General features: G+C 36.6%; 1 protein-coding gene across 1 annotated transcript in view; it reads left to right on the top strand.

Moving 5' to 3' along the window:
* The window catches only part of nrip2 (nuclear receptor interacting protein 2), a gene marked incomplete at its 5' end in the record, with an annotated part of 38,694 nt that extends 18,575 nt beyond the window's left edge, over positions 1–20,119 (top strand). The window contains 5 exons of the mRNA XM_079262911.1: positions 6,376–6,690; positions 14,468–14,550; positions 15,241–15,347; positions 17,403–17,455; positions 19,986–20,119. Coding sequence (XP_079119037.1) covers positions 6,376–6,690; positions 14,468–14,550; positions 15,241–15,347; positions 17,403–17,455; positions 19,986–20,102 — 675 coding nt within the window. The 3' untranslated portion in view covers positions 20,103–20,119. The remainder of the gene's footprint in view (positions 1–6,375; positions 6,691–14,467; positions 14,551–15,240; positions 15,348–17,402; positions 17,456–19,985) is intronic.
* Positions 20,120–20,783: the final 664 nt, after the last annotated feature.

Here is a 20,783-nt window from a genome sequence, read left to right as displayed (position 1 = left end):
TAAGATCTACTTATTAATTCCAGAAAGGGAATAAAAATAGACATCTATCTGAATTCAAAATTAAATTCGGCAGGAAAAATGCAAATGTAAAAAAATGAGGTGTAAAGAGGAGAGGAAGGCATCATCACCACCTGCTCAGCCACAGCTAGAGCTCCGACGTGATGCCGGGCTGAACTCGGTGACATGGGCGGTGACGGTTAGCTCAAACTGTTGCTGTTTTGAAGCATGACAAAAAAAAAAAAAAGAGCAGCCTGAATGATACGTGTCTACGAATACAGTATAATAATATAGAAGCCAGTTTTTTAGTGATTTCTTTGGGGTGAATACATGTTCTTTGACACTTCAGCAGACTGTGGGGAACTGCATTGAGCTTCATCTCCTTGTGTGGACGTGTCGTGTGACACAAAAGTGCCACTATGAGATAATACGGATAAACAGAAGCCAATGACAATGAGACATGAACAAGAATGAGATTACATTATTACAGCCATATTAAGGTTATGCGGCCTCATTTCTTAGGCCCTGACACTTTTTATTCATTCCTTTAAGCTGATTTTTCCAGGATATAAAATCATCTTTATCTTCATTCAAATTCTAGTCCAGAACAGTCCAACAACAGAACTGATTAATGCTGCATGTTTGTTAATCAGGCCATCAAATAATGAGCCTGAATATAAAAAAAGTGGGAAATATTAAAGCAGAGTCAATATTTTCTCTTTCATTATGCATGCATACGCTGTCTCTTAATAGGAAGCAAAAGCCAGACAATCAAAGATGTTTAACTGAGTTCCTTTACAGACAATAGACTGTCAGGTTTCGCTGTCCACAGCTGCTTTTGTTAAAGTCCACAGTATGGTCTCTCCTCCACACAATTCACACACCTGACTCCATTAACAATTCTCACCAAAAAATACTCTGTTCTGAGTGACAAAGAAGCTTCCACAACATAAAGTGCCTTAAATAACAGCAGCAACAACAACACTTAAATGGCTGTTTTCCCCAGAAGGAACATGATGTAATGAGAAAACACACCACTTTCTGCAAATGTGGTGCAACTGCAGGCTTGTTATTGCATTTGGGAAGAGGTGTTAGGTGCAAGATGACAAAAGAGTCGGAACAACAAGTTGTTGAGATACAAGACATTTGAGAACAAAAGGCAGATGGATGGAGATGAACTTAATAAGGCTGGTTTTCACCTTCAGTTGTAATATTATACCATACCATTTTTATTTCTAAAGCACTATAAAAACAACAAACAGCTGACCAACACACTAACAGCACAAGAAAAGAAAATAACAATAAGATGTTAAAATAAAGAGATATATAAAAAGAACATTTAAAAATACATATAAGGACACAGATGGCCACTTTATGTTATTATGGTTTAACACATGTCACTATAAGAAGAGCAATTATTCAGTCAGCTGATCTGCCCGTGGGGTTGGTAATCTGATAAAAAAAGATAAATACCTCAGGATTAACGTTCAGTTTCAGATGTTATGTAAGAAAAAAACAAAGTCATTGTATTGTATTGTATTCTATTTGTCATTTAGCAGAAGCTTTTTTTTTTTTTTTAAAGCGACTTACATCTGAGCATGAGAGCAACACAAGCAAGAAACCAAACAGCAGGAGACATCATAGATAAGTGTCAGTCAAACTGCTGCAAGCCTGCTGTGAATCCAGAGTTGCCATGTAGTGCTGGAGGCAGGAGATTCTTTTTACAACAATTACAAACAGACACTTGTAGCTTTACTGTTGATCTTTCACCCAAAACTGTTTGCATTTCCTCTACTGGAACCTTTGTAGAACCATTAAAGGCTGTTCCATAAACCTTAACATGAAATGTAAGATGTCAAATGTCAAAGTGAAATGTTCCCTGCACCCAGATTTAATTTTTATTAAATTATTTATTGGTTTTTTACCGATTTATTGGGATTCATTTTAAGTTTATTACTTTGTATTTACCGATATTTTAGTATTGTAACATTGTTTTTGTTTTATTCTATGCAGCACTTTGGAAACTGTTTACGTTTATAAAATGTGCTATATAAATAAAATGGATTGGATAACTCATCCACAGAGTTGTTACAGAAAGGCAATGTCCTCAGAAAGGATGGTGTAAAAACAAACAAACAAAAAAAAACAGTTTAAAAACTAATGGTATAGTCGTGGTCCTTTTGCCACACAATGTAACTTTATGACCTTGAAATATGCATTCATGTCGCGTTTGATTTTTTTATGTGCATTTCTGGAGCCATCACTGGACAACAGCGTTGCAAGATTGGGAAACCGCACTTCACATCTTTTCTTCTAGAATGCTGCATGAGGTCGAAGCTGAGATTTACTTTACACAACGTGTCACATGCTAGGAAACTGATATCAACACACAGGTAGAAAAGTAACAGGGCATCACTGGAAGAAGAGAGGAAAAGAGGGAAAGAATTGGATAAGAGATAAGACGAGTCAACGTGGGACTGACTTTTACTGTCTGAGCTCACAGTCATGCTACAAAGATAAATGCTGAATTACAAGTAGCTGTCAATACAGGGTACAAAACTGAGATAATCTGCCAAAGTTTTTTAGTGATTCTTTAAAACACAAGTTTAACATTCACAGAAAGATCTACACCGCAGCTCTAGGACTAAAAAAGTATCTGGCCGAAAGTGTCATGACCAAATCCCCCTTCATCCCTCCAACCTTCAGATGTGGTCTTTGTCGTTTGATGCTGTAAAGTTAAAAGGTGAAAACAGTTTGCTGCGACCAAAAATTAAACTAAGACTGAGTGAGAACGGTGATGAGTAATAAAATATTAGATAATCGGTTATTGTGCTCAGATCCCAGCTCTCCTGTTCTGGTTGTGCATTCTCTGACCTTCAAAGCTACAGGAGAAGACAGAGATCATTTTAAATTCACCCTAATGTCAAACTGATGTAACTTGTTAAGACATGAGTTGAAGTTCAGACAATTCCTTTACTTACAGAGGTCTATAAAAGCAATTGATGTCTCACCTCTCTGTTTTTAGCACTTAGGGCAGGAGTGGGCAACTCCGAACCTCGAACGCGGCAGTCCTGCGAGTGTTCAGAGTTTCCTAGCTGCAGCACACTTAACACAAATCAATGAGTAATTATTAGACTAGAGTGGAGCTTGATGTCAAGTTCTGCACCAGTCTGCTAATTAAGCCTGATGTGTGTCAGGAGTGTTGCAGCAGGGAAACTCCAAACACTTGCAGGACTGCCGCCCTCGGGGAATGGATTTAGAAAGCTTAAAGTTAGGTGCTCGTTTCCATTCTCCTGCTATTCACTATGTACAGCTGAGAAGAGATGTGAATTTTGTTGTTAGGTTTATTTAAACTAAACAGTTGTAGAGGGTCTCTGAGGATTATAGGTGCTAAGAAGTTTCCAAAATGACAACACACCTTTAGAGGCCTCTTCTCAGGGTACATTTGCATGTAGACATGTTGGAGTTAGGTTGATGCAACTTGGGGTCTGGTGTTGCACCTGTATGTTCAACCAGCCAGCATACATTTGCATGGTCTGGATCACTGTACTGTAGCTTTAACCAAAGACAGCGTAGCTCCTACCAAGTCTGAAGAATGAGATTTACATAAAGAGACCCACTGAAAATATCTCTATGAATAACAATTTGCTGCAGCTCCTGCAGAGCAAACACTAACAACAAAAACTCCCTCCAGCAGTTTACAGTAAAGTAAAAGGATCTGCTTAGTGTTATGGTCTTGTCACTCACAATTTGCATTTTATAACTCTTTAAGTGTCTTTACATCATACAATTTAGCTTAAAATGTTAATTTTTTTGTTCTTAAAAGCCAGTGGACTTTTGTTTTAAGACATCAACGAAGCCACCTCTTATTCTGCTCTTTTCACTCTGAATCTACTCACCTAAGATTGTCATCTGATGATGCATATAAAATAACATCCTGGTTGTTTCGGTGTTCATAAAATCATAAAAATAAAAGAAAATCTTTGTATTTTACTAATGCAGTGAGGCTGCAGAGCTGTGTAAACCTCCTCTATTCAAAGCCAGACAGTTGCTACAAAGACTGCAGTGGTGGAACAGCACAGAGATTAAAGACCAGGCAGCTTAAACACACATTTCTTTTAATATGATCCACAGGGAACAGCTAGTTACTGAAAGATGCTTTAAAAACTGAGAAAATCCAACATAAATCAAGCTCCACACACTAATGCTGATTAAGAAATTTGAACAAACCTGTTTACTTTCATATGTCCCGAAATCCTCATGAATTTACCGGATTGTGGGGTTTGGAAGGAGCGTTTATGAGCAGAGCCTCCAGTGATTACCATTCCTCAATTAAATCAACAAAATTTTTCCCCCTAACCGTTTCTGGTTAGATTTAGACAATAGCATCACTTACACACGTAGCCTAGCTCACACATCGGCTTTTAGAAAATCTGCACACATCTCACTGCATAAGCAGATTGTTGGTACATTCAGAAGGCATCCATGCCGTTTCTGCATGTAAACACTGGTCGCAAATGTGATGTCGAGCATTTTTTTACAGGCAGACACGCTTAAAACTTAAAACCCAGTTATGCTGTTTCACTTGCAGAATCACAAACATATAAATCTTCACTTTAGTTGGAGGTTTTTGAGGTAATCGTGTAATGCTGTAAATCTGCGCTTTTGTATGGATGAAAGGTCAAATCATAGAATAATATCTTCATTTTGTGAGACACTTTTCTACCCTTAGTTATAGTTGAAAGTAAAAACTCATCTGTAGTATGTTGTAATCACTTTGTAGTACTACTAAAGTTACATATTCCACACTTTGAGCTGGGAGTTTATAAAGCTTTTAAATTGTTTTTAATAGTTAGATGTCTGCATGTCGGTCAAGGAGAGGGAAGAAAGATGCTTTACTAAGGCACAGGAAGAGGCGTGAGCCAAGACCAGTATGGTTTGAGAACATTTGTTTTAGACGGGAGTACCTGCCACTTATTTCTAATGTGTGATCGGTAAATCAAAATATTCAGCTGATAAAACAGAGGAAATGTCAAAGTTTATCATCAACACTTAAAGCAGTTTTGAACTGTCATGAAAGAGGTGATTATTAGCATTACATAGTTAAAAAGTTCATAAATGTTTGCTGAAAGAATTACATAATATTTAGGTAGATCTTCAATGCTTTATTTAGAAATTCACCTTTGTTTTCAGATGACTTTCAGCTGAGTTTTAGAATGGAAAAGTATCTTGTTTCGCTTTAAGAAACGTGACGTGTAAAAGTCCTGCTAAGTAGAAAGACATCTTTCTGGTTTACTGAAAAAATATTCCTGCTCCTGAAGAAAATCTAAAAAAAAACAAAAACATGTGCACTAGCACGAATGTAAAGAAACCATGGTGGTATTAGTGTTTCAGTGTTTTGCTAACAACTGAGGCTCGACCAGCAGTTTGTCTAACTTGCACACAGCAAATGGAAAATATGGACAGAAATTGCTTGTTTAAAAATATGCATCACTAGTTTGTGATATTAGAGATAAATTAGCTACGTGATAAACCATCTTGACATCCTGACGGTATTCTAGCAACATAAAGACAAATCTTATTTCAGTTTTAAACTCACACATCAGCTGCTGCCTCCTTTTGTCACATCTCATGAGTAGAAAGCCAGCTTATTTTAGCCAGCGCTTCTACTTTCAATATGAAGCAGCAGCAGTGACGACTCAGTGAAACAGAAATCTAATTTTCTGCTGCTCAGCTCTGGTCCAGCAGTCTCTAACACGAGAAGGGAGATTTGACTTGTGACTTATCAAATGTCATATTTAGCTGACCTCAAACAACATGCAGTGGCATCATCTAATTTTACTGGTTATGTGTTTGGTAAACTTCAATCCAAACTGGTTTGGATAGGTACGGTGACAAGACTTAGATGTAATTTGAAACAGTTCATCTTGTTTTCTTTTATCATGGGGTTGCACTGCTGTTCAACTTGACCCTGGTTGGAGACATTTGTCATCTGGGAACCCTCTCATCTCCTTGGAATACTGTGTTGAGGAGTTATTTAAATGCATCTTGCTGGATGACGACGTGTAAGAACCTGGTGGTTTGAGAGTTCGTGAAGAAATAAAACACAAGACTTTTGCCAACACGTCTGATTTATCTTCAAGTTTTGACAAGAAAACTACTCAGTCGAGATTGTTTTGAGTTAAAATACCATTACATTTGATGCATTTTTAGGCCACTTGTCCCTTTCTATTACAAGATCACCCATCATTTTCATGGTAAACACTGTCCTGTATGATGAGTGACATGATGGTTTTATGTAAAGTTTTCATCTCACTGTTACCGCTGTGGAAATCTAAAACCTAAAGCAATCTAAAATCTATTTCTTTGTCTTTACAGCAACCACACTGCATCGTCCAGCGACGTCTGCTGGAGGGAAACATCACACGACTGCGTGGGGAGGCCCGGGACCCCAGTGCCAGGGTTCGTTCCCCACTTGCCGACACCAAGGACGGACCAGTCGACGCTGAGGAGCGGAGCGAGAGCACAGCCGATGACTCAACGGAGGAGAGAGAGTCTCTGGAGGAAAGTGAGCGGAGCCTTCGATCAGATGAAGACAACGATGACAGTGAGGCCGGAGCCAGACAGACAACCGAGAAGCCCGAGAGCACGGACAGCTCGCCACTCCTCGCAGCTTTACTTATTCAATGCAAGGTAACGCTAGCCACTAAACATAACCTGCAAGCCTCTTTTCACCCAGTCAGGTTCATGCAAACTGAAAACACAAGAAGATACAAAGCCATCACTATTCTGCTCCCATGACTCATCACTTAAAGCTCGTTCTACTTTTCCTTTTCCTCTGGAGAGGAAGAAAAGCCTGGCAGGACCCAGCACCTGTCTGACAGGATCTGAGTAACAGATAACTGAGTCACAGTGATAATAAGACCAACCCAGTCCACACAGGAGCCATACTGATTCACTGAAGGGAACACATATGTGAGGGTGTGAAATTAATAAACTGTGTGGGTTACAGGACAAAAATAGAAAAGAAACATGAAGAGATTAGCAAAAGGAGCTGACAGTAAGAAACAGATTATCCTCTATGTGCTCCAGTTTCGCCCTCCTTTATCAAAAAATGTCCCTTTTAGTGCCTCAGGATTGGTAATCTCCAATTTATCTTCTGCTGTCCCTAAAGGTAACTGAGCCAAAGCTTCCTGGTTACATTATTAATTAACTCAGTCCATTTCATATCGAGCACTGTAGATGTTGTGCTTGCTGCTGAATATGGCAGTGAATCCCACTTTAGCTGCATGGAACATAAAAATAAATAAAAAAAAACACTTTAAATTAAATAATGTAAAATCCTATTTTAAAAAAGTTAGCAATAAAATGACAGAGGTATCAAAGAGGCAGTGCTTTTTTATTCCCAGCCTGTCAATCAGGAAACGAGGTTTTATTAATATGTCCTCCAAATGTGTTGTGATGGTTTTATGTGATTTACTGTGGTTTACTGTGACCATACTGGAAGTTAGTGTGTCTTATGCTAGTATCTATAGATATGATATAAATAGATATGATATAAATTCAGTAGGTAATTTGATATTTGCCTGTACTGTCACCTCAGCAAAGCTCCTGCACAAGATGGCTGAAGACAGGTAAACACATTGCTTCTCCTCTCAGTTGAACATAATAAATCACAGAGATGCTGCAGCATTAAACCTATTCTTGTAAACACATTTCTAGCAATGATTTTTAGAGGCACTGTAAAGTAAAATACTTTAAACTTTAATGGTCCTAAGGTTTGGTGCTATTAAGGCTGAAGTCCTGCAGCTTTTCAATGTTTCCCTGGTTGTTTGAGTTGGAAAAAGGAGACATAGAAAACATGGCAACTGCAACCCTACTGTACGTGTTTATACCTCAGGTGAGCTGAATTGTTTCCAGCTTAATGCTCCTTCCTTTAATTAAAAATATTCCACTTCTTTAAAAAAAAGAAAGTGACCCACAGACACAACCAAACAATAAAGTTTGTGCAAAAATCAACTGGATCACAGACTTTAAACATGCATGCAATGCAAAAATGATTAAAATTGCAAAGTGCCTTCCAGCTTGTTTTTTAAATAAATAAAATAAAATGTTTTATCATACTGTATAAGTATTATCGATAAATTGACAAGATTACAGCATTATTTTAAAAATACTTTATGAATGCAAGTACTGGTTTTTGCTTAAAGAAAAACAGATGTTTATTCAGATTTGGTCAGTGTCTTCTGCAGGAGAGACTGAATTCACATTTAATTTCAGAACTGGAATGGGAGAATCTCATCATGGTTGTGTAGCTGACAAATATGCAGCAAATGTGTGATGCTTCATGTCAATACAGAGTAAAATCTCAGAGGATAATATTTACAACACCTTCCTTAATTTATGACACCAAGAAATAATTCAGTTCTGAAGGAAAAAGAGGGTTCAGTCCTGGACCAACAAGGTGGAATTGATAAAATGTAGCTTTATAAACTACGAACTGAAGGTGGTTGAAACTGCAACAGTGAGGAAGATCTGCAACATCTTTTAATAGGTCGACCTATTCATCAAGTCAGCCGTGTAAATATGTACAGGGAAACTAACCTGCAATGAAGATGCCCTCTGAAAGAGCACACACCACGTACTCCATTATCTCCTTATCCCTTACTTCCTGCCCTCTCTGATCTAAAAAAGAGCTATCAAATATTTATTCCCTGAAAAGGTTTGATAAACTATGAACTCAACCTGAGGTGTCACTAGTCCTGAGCTTATATAAGCCTATATATGACAGTAAAAATTGTAATGCACTGGAAATACATTTCTTTCTCCAATTTAAAGTATTCTGAAGAACAGAGAAGCATTAATGATAGTCTGGATTCACAGGGAGAGGCTCCCTGTGGGTCGCCATCAATACTCCAGTGACTAATACATGCAGGAAGGTCACATGAAATACTCACTAGTGCTGATTTAGTCCTTATCTGATTTATAATGAATAGCAACCGAAGAGGAGCCGATAAAGTATTTGGAGTGACACCAGAAAAACAGGGATGTCTACATGGATAATTGATTGTGCAGGAAAAGAAAGCACTTTAATCATCCTGAACAACAATGAAAATGTTTAATCGAAGAAGCCAAAAGGGCAGCTTTAAAGACAAAACTGCACGTTTTCACAACTAATTACCCGCACACTTAATTAGCCAAAAATGTGCATTTAGAGGATTTAATTAGATCATTTTTCTGACTATATTAAAGTCTGAGTTACTCATTAACTGATCCGAATAAGTAAATAAGAAGCTAATTATTTTTGGTAAAACGCTGCTTACTGAACAGCTTCTTCTTTCTTTCTGCTAAAGAAAAAGTGATGTGATGTCCTTTTCTCCTGTTCCCAAGTATGAGAGTCACATTATAAACAAATCTGACCCCAACCAACATAAGTTCTGCCTTCAGATAGTTTGACGAAGCACTGAAAAGAACATTACAATGCAGGCATTTGGATTAAATCCAGACAGAGAGATAGGCAGTGGAATTCCTGCGTCAAAAAGCACATATTAATTTATTCACAACAGTATAAACAAGTAATATATTTGTAGCATGATGGACTCCAGGGAGGGTAATACTTGTTATTTTTATCTGTGAGAGAAATCAGTATTTGGATGCAACTTTTTTGGTCCCTGTGGTGTTTAAATGATGCAGAACAGCTTTGAATTCTGCAAATATATGAACATTTAAAATATGCAGCCCACTTTTCCAGCATATTCAGCGTTTTTCTTTCCAATTCTGTTTTGCTGGGTTTTATCATCAACTCATCAAAACCACAGTGTTTTCTTGTTACTCATTCTGCTGCTATTTTTAAACGTCAGAGATAAAGAGGGATTTTTGTGCCACCAGGACTGAGACAAAAGAGCAGGATTGTGGGTCTGCTGATAAGCACACAAGGACAAAAGAGGCTTTTTCAGCCTGCTCAGACTGTAAAGAGTGAGAATGATCAAAACATGGTGCATGGAAACTGTGTTCAATGTGTTCAATTTCAAGGTGGCTGAGGGCCTCTTGATAAGTGCATAAGGTATGATTACTGAAGGAGGCGCTGGGCTGAAAAGAATTTAAAAAAAAGTCAAATCTAAAGAACCAGAAGCAGGAAAATGCAGCAAATGACAGAAAATGTTAAATCCAAGAAACAAAATGTCTGTCACGAACTTTAAAATTCAGTTTCTTATTTTTTCTCAATCAGATGTTCACTGTATGTTCTCTTTTCTGTTCTCTTTCTGCCCCTTTCCGGTCTGGTCCAGCAGCATAAACTCTGTAATACAAGCTATTATCCAAAGCAAATAGAAAAATAAAATAAGAATCAAGAAATACAAGGGGATCATTACATCTATAAAAGTTCCCCTTGGCAAAATAAATTTGCTCAGCAGAACACAGCATCCAGAACATCAGTCTGCTTGCTTAAATGCTGGACAAAAAAAAAAAAAAAAAAAAAAAAAAAAAAAAAAAATGTTCACTGTATCAATTAAAACTACATAAACTTGTTGATTATAATTACATGCTTTTTGATGGCTTTTCTCCACCTGTAAGTCTGTCAGGAAATCAATTAGTGCTAACTTATTTTTTCTAAAAACAATTTATTGTTTGGTGTGTCAATAAGCAATATTCCTAGTCCTTTTTCCAAAATATCTCGATTTGCCCATCCACCTAATCATAAAACATGCCATTTAACTCAGTCAGTAAGTAAGTAAGGATGGATGGATAATGTATGTATGGATATATGTATGATGGATGGATGGATGGATGGATGGATGGATGGAAGGATGTATGATGAATGTATGATGTAGGATGGATGGATGGATGTATGATGTATGTATGGATGTATGTATGTATGGATGTATGTATGTATGGATGGATGGATGGATGGATGGATGGATGGATGTATGGATGTATGGATGGATGGATGAATGTATGGATGGATGCATGGATGGATGTATGGATATATGTATGATGGATGGATGGATGATTGATGGATGTATGGATGTATGGATGGATGTATGGATGGATGAATGTATGTATGGATGCATGGATGGATGGATGGATATATGTATGATGGATGGATGGATGGATGGATATATGTATGATGGATGGATGGATGGATGGATGGAAGGATGTATGATGAATGTATGATGGACAGATGGATGGATGATGAATGTATGATGTAGGATGGATGGATGGATGGATGGATGACTACCATGGCAGATTAAATTTACATTATTCAATCTTTTCAGCTCTTTTGCTGGAACTGTAAATTTGCCAAAACTGATTTAAGAAAGAAAACAATACCATACAGCTGAGTTATATTTGTATCTCCTCCTAGAAAGATATGTGATTTATGCACAGCGTGGGGGTGGTACTGCCATATTGCTTATCTTGCATGTGGAGCTGCCATATGTTCTGTATACATTCATCCCTCTATATTTCCCAACAGGCAGCGACTTAGGAAATGCTGAATAGGGAAGGACCCTCAGAAAAACAGACCGCCCCAGTCTGCTGAGCTTTAAAGGAAACATCTCTTTGTGGCATGACGTGCCCCGCAGGCAGCAGAGCAACTATGAGATAAAGAAGAGAACAAGAGTCAGTAAAAATTAGGTCAAGCTGCCTCGTAGCAGCACTCAACTAAATCCACAGCTTGGAAAAATAGAAGAAAGTAAAAGAAAACATAACTGTGAAAGATTATTGCAAATGGACTGAAGCAATTTATAATTTGAGAAAAAAAAGCCTTCTTTATGTTCTCACATTTGTTCATAAAACACAAAGCTAAAACAATGACACTGAGATTAGAATGAAGACGAGAATAACACAGAGAACATCCAGACTGTCAACGTATACATGATCGAAATAAATATAAATTAGCTTTAAATGAGTTTAAAGGAAGGAGGTTTTGTTATTGGACAGAATCAGGGTATATCTATTAACCTCTCTAGACTTTTCACGAAGCAAAGCTAAGCTAAGCAAGACAAAGCTAAAGTTGGCTAAATTAAGCAAACTGTCCAGAGACTGTTGACTATTGTGTTGTTTTGGCCATGTAGGAGCCAGAATGTGTAATATTTATCATAGTTGTAGCTCAATAAGTTTGGGAACCGCTGCTCTAGAGTGCCTTCTAGTGTTACAAGCTAAGCACACATGATTGAGCTACTTGCCTACTCACATGTGAGTTAAAGAAGAGAGTATATTCTCGGCCTAACCAGCTTACATATTAGCATAGTGACCTGCTAAAGCAACCATAAGAAGCAGAGCAAAATATGCCGTCATTTATGTCTAGCTACTTAGCATGAAAAAGGCCATTTTTACCCTGCTTTAATTTCTTAACATGTTCTAATCCAGTGATGATTTTATGTAATTTTAGCTAAAACACATCCACAGTAATGTAGCTGGTCTGTATGAGGCTGCTTTCTCTGTCAGAGAAAAAGTTGTATTCTGAAATAAACGGCCTTTCCTCGAATCAAATGGTGTTCAGTAAAAAGGTTTTGTAATAAAGAAACTGAAAAATTAGAGTTTGCATGTATATTTCATATATTAAGTGTCAGATAAGGACAGAATTTAAAGTAGCAAAACTCCTGCACAATTTTTAGACCTTTAATGAAGGTTTTGTGTAGAAATGTCACAAATAAATGTTTTTTTTTCTTTCTTTTTTGAAGGTCAGTTTGCTTGAGTTCATTCAGCTACAATAAAAGGAGGTAAAATTATGAGATGGGAAATGATTGTTAGGTCAGGCAGTGCACAGAGGAATGTTGTGACATGGCTCTTGTAAAATAAAGCTGGTTTAATAATACTATTGGACCCTGAACCAAACAAGAAGTGGTTCAAACCAAGCGGCTACCTCTGGCGGTTAAAAGTGAAGCCCATGCGGAAGTGCATAAAACTGCAGTTCCCCCTTCATCCACTAGGGGCTTCAAAACAGAGCAAATCCCCATAGACTCCCATGTTAAAAAAAGCTAACTGCACAGCAGAAATACACGTTTACAGCCTGGTTCAAAAATCAATTTTAGGTTTAATAGATTTTCTAACTCGCCCGTTCAAAAGTAATTTAATCTCGAAATTTGGCATATTTAGGGGCGTGTCCTTTTGATTGACAGGTACCCGATCTCCCACTTCAAGTAAGAAGAATGCAGAACAACTGCGGTTTTTAGCCGATTAACAACGTGACTTAGCTTTAGCCTGCTTACCTCCATTAGCTGGTTAGCTTGGTAAGCTTGTAGTTACAGGGAGCTCGGAGTTCGCTAGATGTCAATCATCCACCATGACACTCACAGCCCCCCTCTCAGTTCTACCTCTTTGCCCATATTTGTATTTTCTGGTGAGACGACACACATGCTCCTGCCAAGATGGCGATGGTAGGAACCACCCACCGAGCTTCAATTCAGCTCTTCAGAAACCTATGGGTGACGTCACAGAGGCTCTGTCCATCTTTTTTTTTTTTATACAGTCTATAGTTTAAACACACCTGATGGAAAGCAGAAAATGAAAAATCTAATCAAAGCAGTAGCATGCTAAAACATAATTTTAAATGTCAATCATTTTGTACTTTAAACCAATCAATACATATTTCTTTTATAAAACTGGGTTGCAATCAAAGTGGTGAGAATGAAGATAAAACTAATTAAAAAGTTCTGTAGGCAGCAGAAAATGTAGTGCAGGCTTCTAATTATGTCCCATCAACGCATTACAAAGTCATTTGATCCACTGATACCATAGAAATATTCATAAGAGGAGCATACGTAGTCATTACAAAGATTTCATACAAGTCTAATTTAAAGATGTTACAAACAATACAAGAATACAAACTTCAGCGTACATAAAAAGGAATAATTAGAGCCATAAATCTCATCATGCATGCTGGTATTCCCACTGCACAGCTGTTTGATCGATGTGTTAAATGTACACATATGACTAACTTGCTTAAGATTTCATGCTCCAGTGAAGCATGAATTTACAAGTACACACAACAAACTGAAGAATCATGAGTCATCAACATGTGTCTTAATATATTAACTCAACTAATATATTAACTTGGTTTATAATCATTCACTGAACACTGTAGGTTGGTTATTTACTAGTTCATCATGAAAATTTTAACCAAATGCCTGGAGCAATCAATCCAGATCAAAGTTTAGCAGCATACGACTGGGTTGAAAAGACTCCACAAATGATAAATGGTTATTTTATTTATGCAGAGTTGAATAAAAATCTACATGGACCTAATTTCCCAGTTCGGCTGTTTCATAAGCACATGGTAGCCAAATGGTTTCGTTAAACAGAAGAAAGCTGTGTGGTTTCTTAAGGCTCCCTACAGCTGTGCTCATGTGTTGTTGTAACAAATTTGATTAAAGTTGATGACTAATTGTGTCCTTGTGTGCGGTGGAGTCAGAGCGAAGTGGAAAATCACACTATGACACCAAAAATCCCATCTCTGTTTTCCCCACAGTGCTGCGAGGCTGAAGTCAAGGCGTCCATCAACACTGGCAGCTTACATAACCACATCTCCACCTCCTGCTGCCAGAGGCTGGGGTAAGAGACGCTATAACCTGCCCACAACACCTCGTTCACCTGCTGGCTTCTGACACTTTATTAGCACTTTACTAAGCCTATACATATCAGCTGTGTGCGAATCCAAAAACAATATGTTAAAAAAAAATTTTTTTAAAAAACCCAAAGAAATAATTCAACAGGAAAGGAGCCGTGTTTAATAACAACAGCATATAATCTGGTGAGACAGGTTGGTAAAGGCTTGATGGCACCTTGATCTGAATTTAATTCAATTCTACTTTATTTATATAGCGTCAAATCACGGCAATGCCATCTCAAGATGCTTTACAGACAGGAAAAAAAACATAATGAAAGCCAATTCATAATAGCCTATATAAGGAAACCAACAGATTGAGTTGGAGAAAATAGCAAAAAATAGATGAGTGGATGTACATTGCATTAAAAGTTTGAAGAAAATGTGACATTTTGGTTGCATTTTAAATTAAAATCAGCTCTGAAAGGTAACTGATGATCTGCTAAATCTGGTGAACTGCGTCTCTTAATCCTGCTACATGAAATCTGAGCTGCTCTGAGATTTGATTGACATTTTAATAAAAATCCGGGATAGTTTGCTGAAAGTGAAAACAACTTTTGGAAGGAAGTTACAAGCTTCTGTTCAAAATGACGATCTAAAAAACTGACATTTGTGTGACTGCCTGTGTGTGTTGTTAGACTGGTGTCCAGTCAGGATGGTTCGTCATGTGGAGTCAGCAGCACAGTGACGGATCTGCAGCTGCAGTTGGGCAAACAGACAGTCCGGTGTTCAGCCTATGTCAAAGGTGAGAACTGGACCTCATTCTTTTCCTGCTCGATTACCTCCCAGCTCCCAGCTCCAACGGACAGATCCCAGTCCAATGCAGACCTCTATGCATCAGCTAACAAATGCACTGCTATTTATAGCACCAAAATGCAGCAGCAAAGAGAAAGGACACAACTTTCAATTTTCAAATGAGTAGTATAGATAAAACCTAATATAGTACTATTTTAAGCCAAAAAGTGAATGCAATATTCATTTTGTTATTCTCTAAGTAACAGAAATTAAACAACAAGGGCTAAATGTCGGTACAGAGTAAACTGGCAGTAAAACAGCATCTAACATCAGAAGATCAGAATAAGAAATAAGAAATAAGAAAAAAAAAAAAACAGCAATAATGTCTCAAACCATGTAAACCCCCGATCAAAAATGATACTCAACTGTAAGCTGCGTGCCCATTTATCCTGAAAACATGTGAGACGGAAAAAAACAAACAAAACGACATGTTGTGCATAATGAGCTGAAACAAACTGTTTGGCTAAAGCTAGCTAAAGCGAGTTGTTTTCACTACGTGACACTCAGCTTATTATCGGTTCAACTCTTCCTGCCTGTAACAGGTAGAAGTGCCTGCTCCATTCGTGCACCCAATGCAGATATAAAAACCTTTAAACTATCATGAGGATCTGAATGTTTGCAGCCATGCTAGTTGCTCTGCAAGGCTGATATTTAGCAATGTAACAGTAGCTGACAAACCCAAACGATAAGATATTAAGCAAATACAACATTAAATACAACCATACTAACATCATTAGTAAAAAAAAACAAAAAACAAAAAAAAAAAAAAAAAAACAGCTGAGACTTTAGTAAAAAAAAAAAAAAAAAAAGTTATGTTGTATTTCACTTTTTTCAACTAAAACAAAAATAAAAATGATACTTTTAACACCATAAAACCAAATTACAGGTTAAGGAAAGCAGAATAAGATTAGTCTTTTTTCCTTCATTTACAGATTGCTATAAAAGACATGGATTCAATTTCTATTTGTCGGTAAAAAAAAAAAAAAATGAAAGTAATTATTGCTGAAGTTTGTTGAAATTATGTAGAGGTAATGATAAATAATTGTTGTTTTAAATGCAATCGTCTTATAAAGACACTTCTAAAAAGCACTAGATAGTGTTACTGGGTTTCCATATCTTGGCCAGTCAGAATTAAAAAGGAGGCAAAACTTGTTGTAGAAAAAGATCTCCATCTTATAAATTAGTCTAATGGAGTCAGAATAATAGTGATAATGTAGAGCAGTGAATTAGCATGATAGGCTGTTTTAAAGAGTCATAATAACTCAACTTAACTTTGAAACACATCCATTAGTCATCACTTACTTGTGCTAAAGGAACTTATTTAAGATGCATTTGCTTGAAAGCATCGTTGGAAAGTTTTGTGCCAACCTTCAGTATCAAAGCACGTTTCTAAAATATCTCACTGAAAAATAATGTATAAAAAAAAACCCTAAATGCTGAGATGTGGATACATAAAGGCATCACATAAAGAAAAAAAATGCATTAGTCTATTAGTGAAGGCTCATCAAATCACTTTCTGTCTCTGAAAGAAGACTGAAGGTCATTTTAGTCATAAAAAATCTCAGTCTTGTCTTTCTGTAGTTCTGCTTTCAGATTCGTTCATTTCCCCTTCTGTGCAGATGAGTTTTCAACCCATCTATTATCATTACAGAATATTAAGAACATTTGCTGGTACATCATTTCAGGCAAAATATATATTTACAATTTTAAAAATATCAAATGGACTGTATAAAATACTTATCTGATCATTTGGTCCATATTAGATTGATAGACATCAACTTCTCACTTTGCCAGCATAAAACTCATACCCACCATCACCAGTCTACATGCTCACAGCTCACATCCTTGCAGCGTGAATATTTTTGCTCTAACTTTAAACTAATTTATGCATGCTCAGATGAGGATGTTAATGAATGAATTAAGTTTTTCAAAATGCAGTTTTCTAATTCGATTCATTTCGTTCCATTCCCCACACCTTTTATCTTTCTTCTTTTTCCACTTTCAGAAGATGAGGCGTTTGAGCTGTGCCTGGGTCTGCAGACTCTGCTTGAAATTAAAGTAAGGACCTCATTTGCTTTAATAATATTTTATGAGCTTTTCTGTGTGCCTTTGGGTGTGTGTGCTTTTAAAGAGACAAATATCACGACATGGTTCCCATATGTAAGCAAAAGTGGAAAGAAATTGGTTTATTTCAACAAAAGTAAACATTGTAGGAGGTAATATGGAATAAAAGAAGTAAATTCTTGGTTTTTATCTGTGGGAAAAGAAGGATGGGGTTATTTAAAATGGTACAGCCTCTTATCAGCTGCCCACTGTGCAGCTCAAACCCAGATAAAAGCTGATTCAGGACACTCTGATGTGTAACTTCCACGTGTACACATTTGAAGAAATGACATTTCAAGGCAAAGAAAAGACTATCTTGCAATTTGAAGGTAGTGTTTGTCTTTTTTCAGTGCTGTCCACTTATCAAGTGTAAAAACTAATTAGAGAAGAACTTCATGCTGTGAAAGTATCATTTTCTGTAATTTGTGAGGTAAGATCATATAAGCCAAAGCCTCTCTGTAGCTTTTCTGAATTATTTATTTTTCATTTTATTTATTCATTAATTTTTTCTACATAAAGCAATTAATTATGATTATACATAGACATAAAGACAGGTTCAAATAAAAAATTTTCATAAAAATATTCAGAATGCTGCAAGCAGCTGCAAGCAGAAAAAAGGCTTACAGACAGCAAACTATTTTTTATTCCAATATGGCTGGTTGTTTAGCATTTAAAGAGACACATGTTTCTCCTCTGAGTTATCAGACTGAAAGAAAACTTGCCCAAAGCAAAATGCTGCTTATTTTGTAAACACTAAACAGGAAAAATGATGCTTAAGAAACATAATAAATTAACAGTTTGGGTAGAAAACAGAGTTTACCTAATCATGAAAACATGAACATTTAAAATAGTTTGGTGAATTAAATAAATGTGACAAACTGTAAAGGAAAAGACTAAAATGGTATTTTTGATAAGATCATTTATGTTAGTAAACTACATTCTTACCACATTCATAAGGATTATCACAATGATGATGATGACAACATTATGAGGAATGTTGAATGTGTAAGTTAAAGACTTCGTAGTTTGTCAACATTAATCTTAAAGTCTTGTTCAATTTGGTAGAATTTAAGAAAGAAAAGCAGGAAGATCCTCAGGATTAATAAATGGATTACTTGTGCTTAATGAGAGTTAAAGTTTATCAAGAGTAATGGGCTTCGTTCACCAACATCTTCTTATGAATCTTCTTGAGATTCTAATGATATAGGAGCAGCTTCATGTACAAACTGGTAATTAATTGCTCCTGAATTTGGCAGCAGCCTGCAGTCTGGTCCCATGAGCACATCAGAACAGATCTCGGTGAAGTCGTGCCTAAAGGGGGAAAGCTGCATCGTAGGGTTAATTTTAATTAGAGAGCCGACCGTTCCCTTGCAGCTTGTAAAGCAAACTGATGCCCACTGTGCCATCCTTTTAAGATGCGTTGTACTGATGAAGCGAGTCATGCATGTGATGAAATGAAACTTCCAGAAGAAAGTGGTGTAACCTGGTGATCACCATGACTTCATACTATAACTAATAATTATAATAGAAATAATTTAATTTTGATTATTAAAGACTGTCAACAGAATTGAATTGATTGGAACCTGTTGTTGAATGAACGAGTCAGTAATACATTATGCTTATACTGCGGAAATCATCACATTAAGACACAACCTGTAATATCTTTCTTTTATTAAAATAATGAAATACTTAGTAAATTATCAACATTTTAAAAAGTCTGACTAAGTCATTACTGTGTTATTATCATATTTTAATAAGATCAGAAAATACCGCAAAGCTGATTTTGTTTGAGATGAACCTGGGTGATACGACCTCAAATAAATATGAAGATTAATTAAATAGGTTAGCATGATTAAAATAAATGAGCATTTATTTCAGTTTATTTTATTTTTCACCCTCATGACTAATAGATTTTTTTGTTGCAAACATTTACATAATAGAAGAGCAGATATTATAAAACAAGTGAAACACATTTTAAATATATATATTCATTTAATTAATAGTTTTTTTATTTATATAAGAGAAATTGAAATTTCCAAACATTTTTTTAAAAAAAAAGGCATTTTTACTTAATTTTTGGTCAAGTGTAAAAGATAGTTTGAACATGTCAAAATGTAAATGTTCAGGGGAGTACTTCTGATTATTGGTGTGATTTATTCATATCTAAGAACAATTCCAAGATAAGAAGAGTTGGATGAAAGCCACAACCTTTGTAAAAGGTTTGTAAGCAGGATTTAAGAACAAATCTGTTTGTTGAATGAGGGAACCTTCATGTTTTGTATCCAATCTACAGCTTTGTAATCATTTATGACACATTTAAACGGATGCAAAGGCCAACAAGAATAAACTTCACCTCATAGACTGTTAAATTTTAATTTTAATTATCCTTTCCGCACCCCTCGTATTAGTCTCCTGAACTCAGGCTGCCAACGCGTATGAATTATTCAGAGCACTAATTCTGTCTCACCATGTGAATCTTCTTTAGTGCTGCTTGGATCTCAGCAATCGGGTTCTGAAGCTGCAGGGCTGCGACCAGGAGCTTCCCTTCCTGAACACTTCGACTGACAGCCAGTGCCAACATGACACCAACGAGAACCTGTGAGCCTATCTCGACAGCGGCAACCACTTCTCCCAAGCTTAACTGGTTGCATTGGTGTGGACCAACGCTGTTTGTATCTGGACTCTTCAATCACAGTGTTACTCACTGCCAGAACGTGGACGAGCATTCGCCTCCGTTGTTCTCGAGTTTACATCGTTGTGTTTGCAGAATGAAAACATTTGCCACGATTTTCTCTTATATTATTCTAGTTCACAGAGCAAATTTGAATCTCTAAATCTAATCATTACTTACGATTATGCTGTAAATTCAAATACATTTTTTGTGCTGCTTTCTTACAAAGATTCTCTCAAGTATAAATCAATGTGACCTTCAATGAACAATTTTGTGATTTGACTGTACAAAACTTTCCAAGAGAAATTAAATGAAGAAATATTAATTACAAACACAAACCACATCAGTTAGTTGATGTTAAAGGAATGAGTTTATAGTAAAGATCCACTGAGAACAAAAATCTGCCTACAGCACCATATAGACTTATAGTTGACATGTTGGTTAGCATCCCGTCTCCAACAACAAAGCAGATCTCGGGTTTATTTCTTTCTTTATTTCATTCTTTGCAAGGTCGTGCTCCATATTCCAGCACTGTAATCATTATTTTGATTCAGATTACTGTATAGGATGATCAACATGTGCAATCACAGAAACAGTGAGTCCAAAAATGTA

This window comes from Telmatherina bonti (assembly GCF_933228915.1).
Source record: "Telmatherina bonti genome assembly, chromosome: 23".
NCBI classification, from domain to species: domain Eukaryota; kingdom Metazoa; phylum Chordata; class Actinopteri; order Atheriniformes; family Telmatherinidae; genus Telmatherina; species Telmatherina bonti.
Note: the sequence above shows the minus strand (reverse complement) of the source record. Positions and strands in the feature narration are given on the sequence as shown.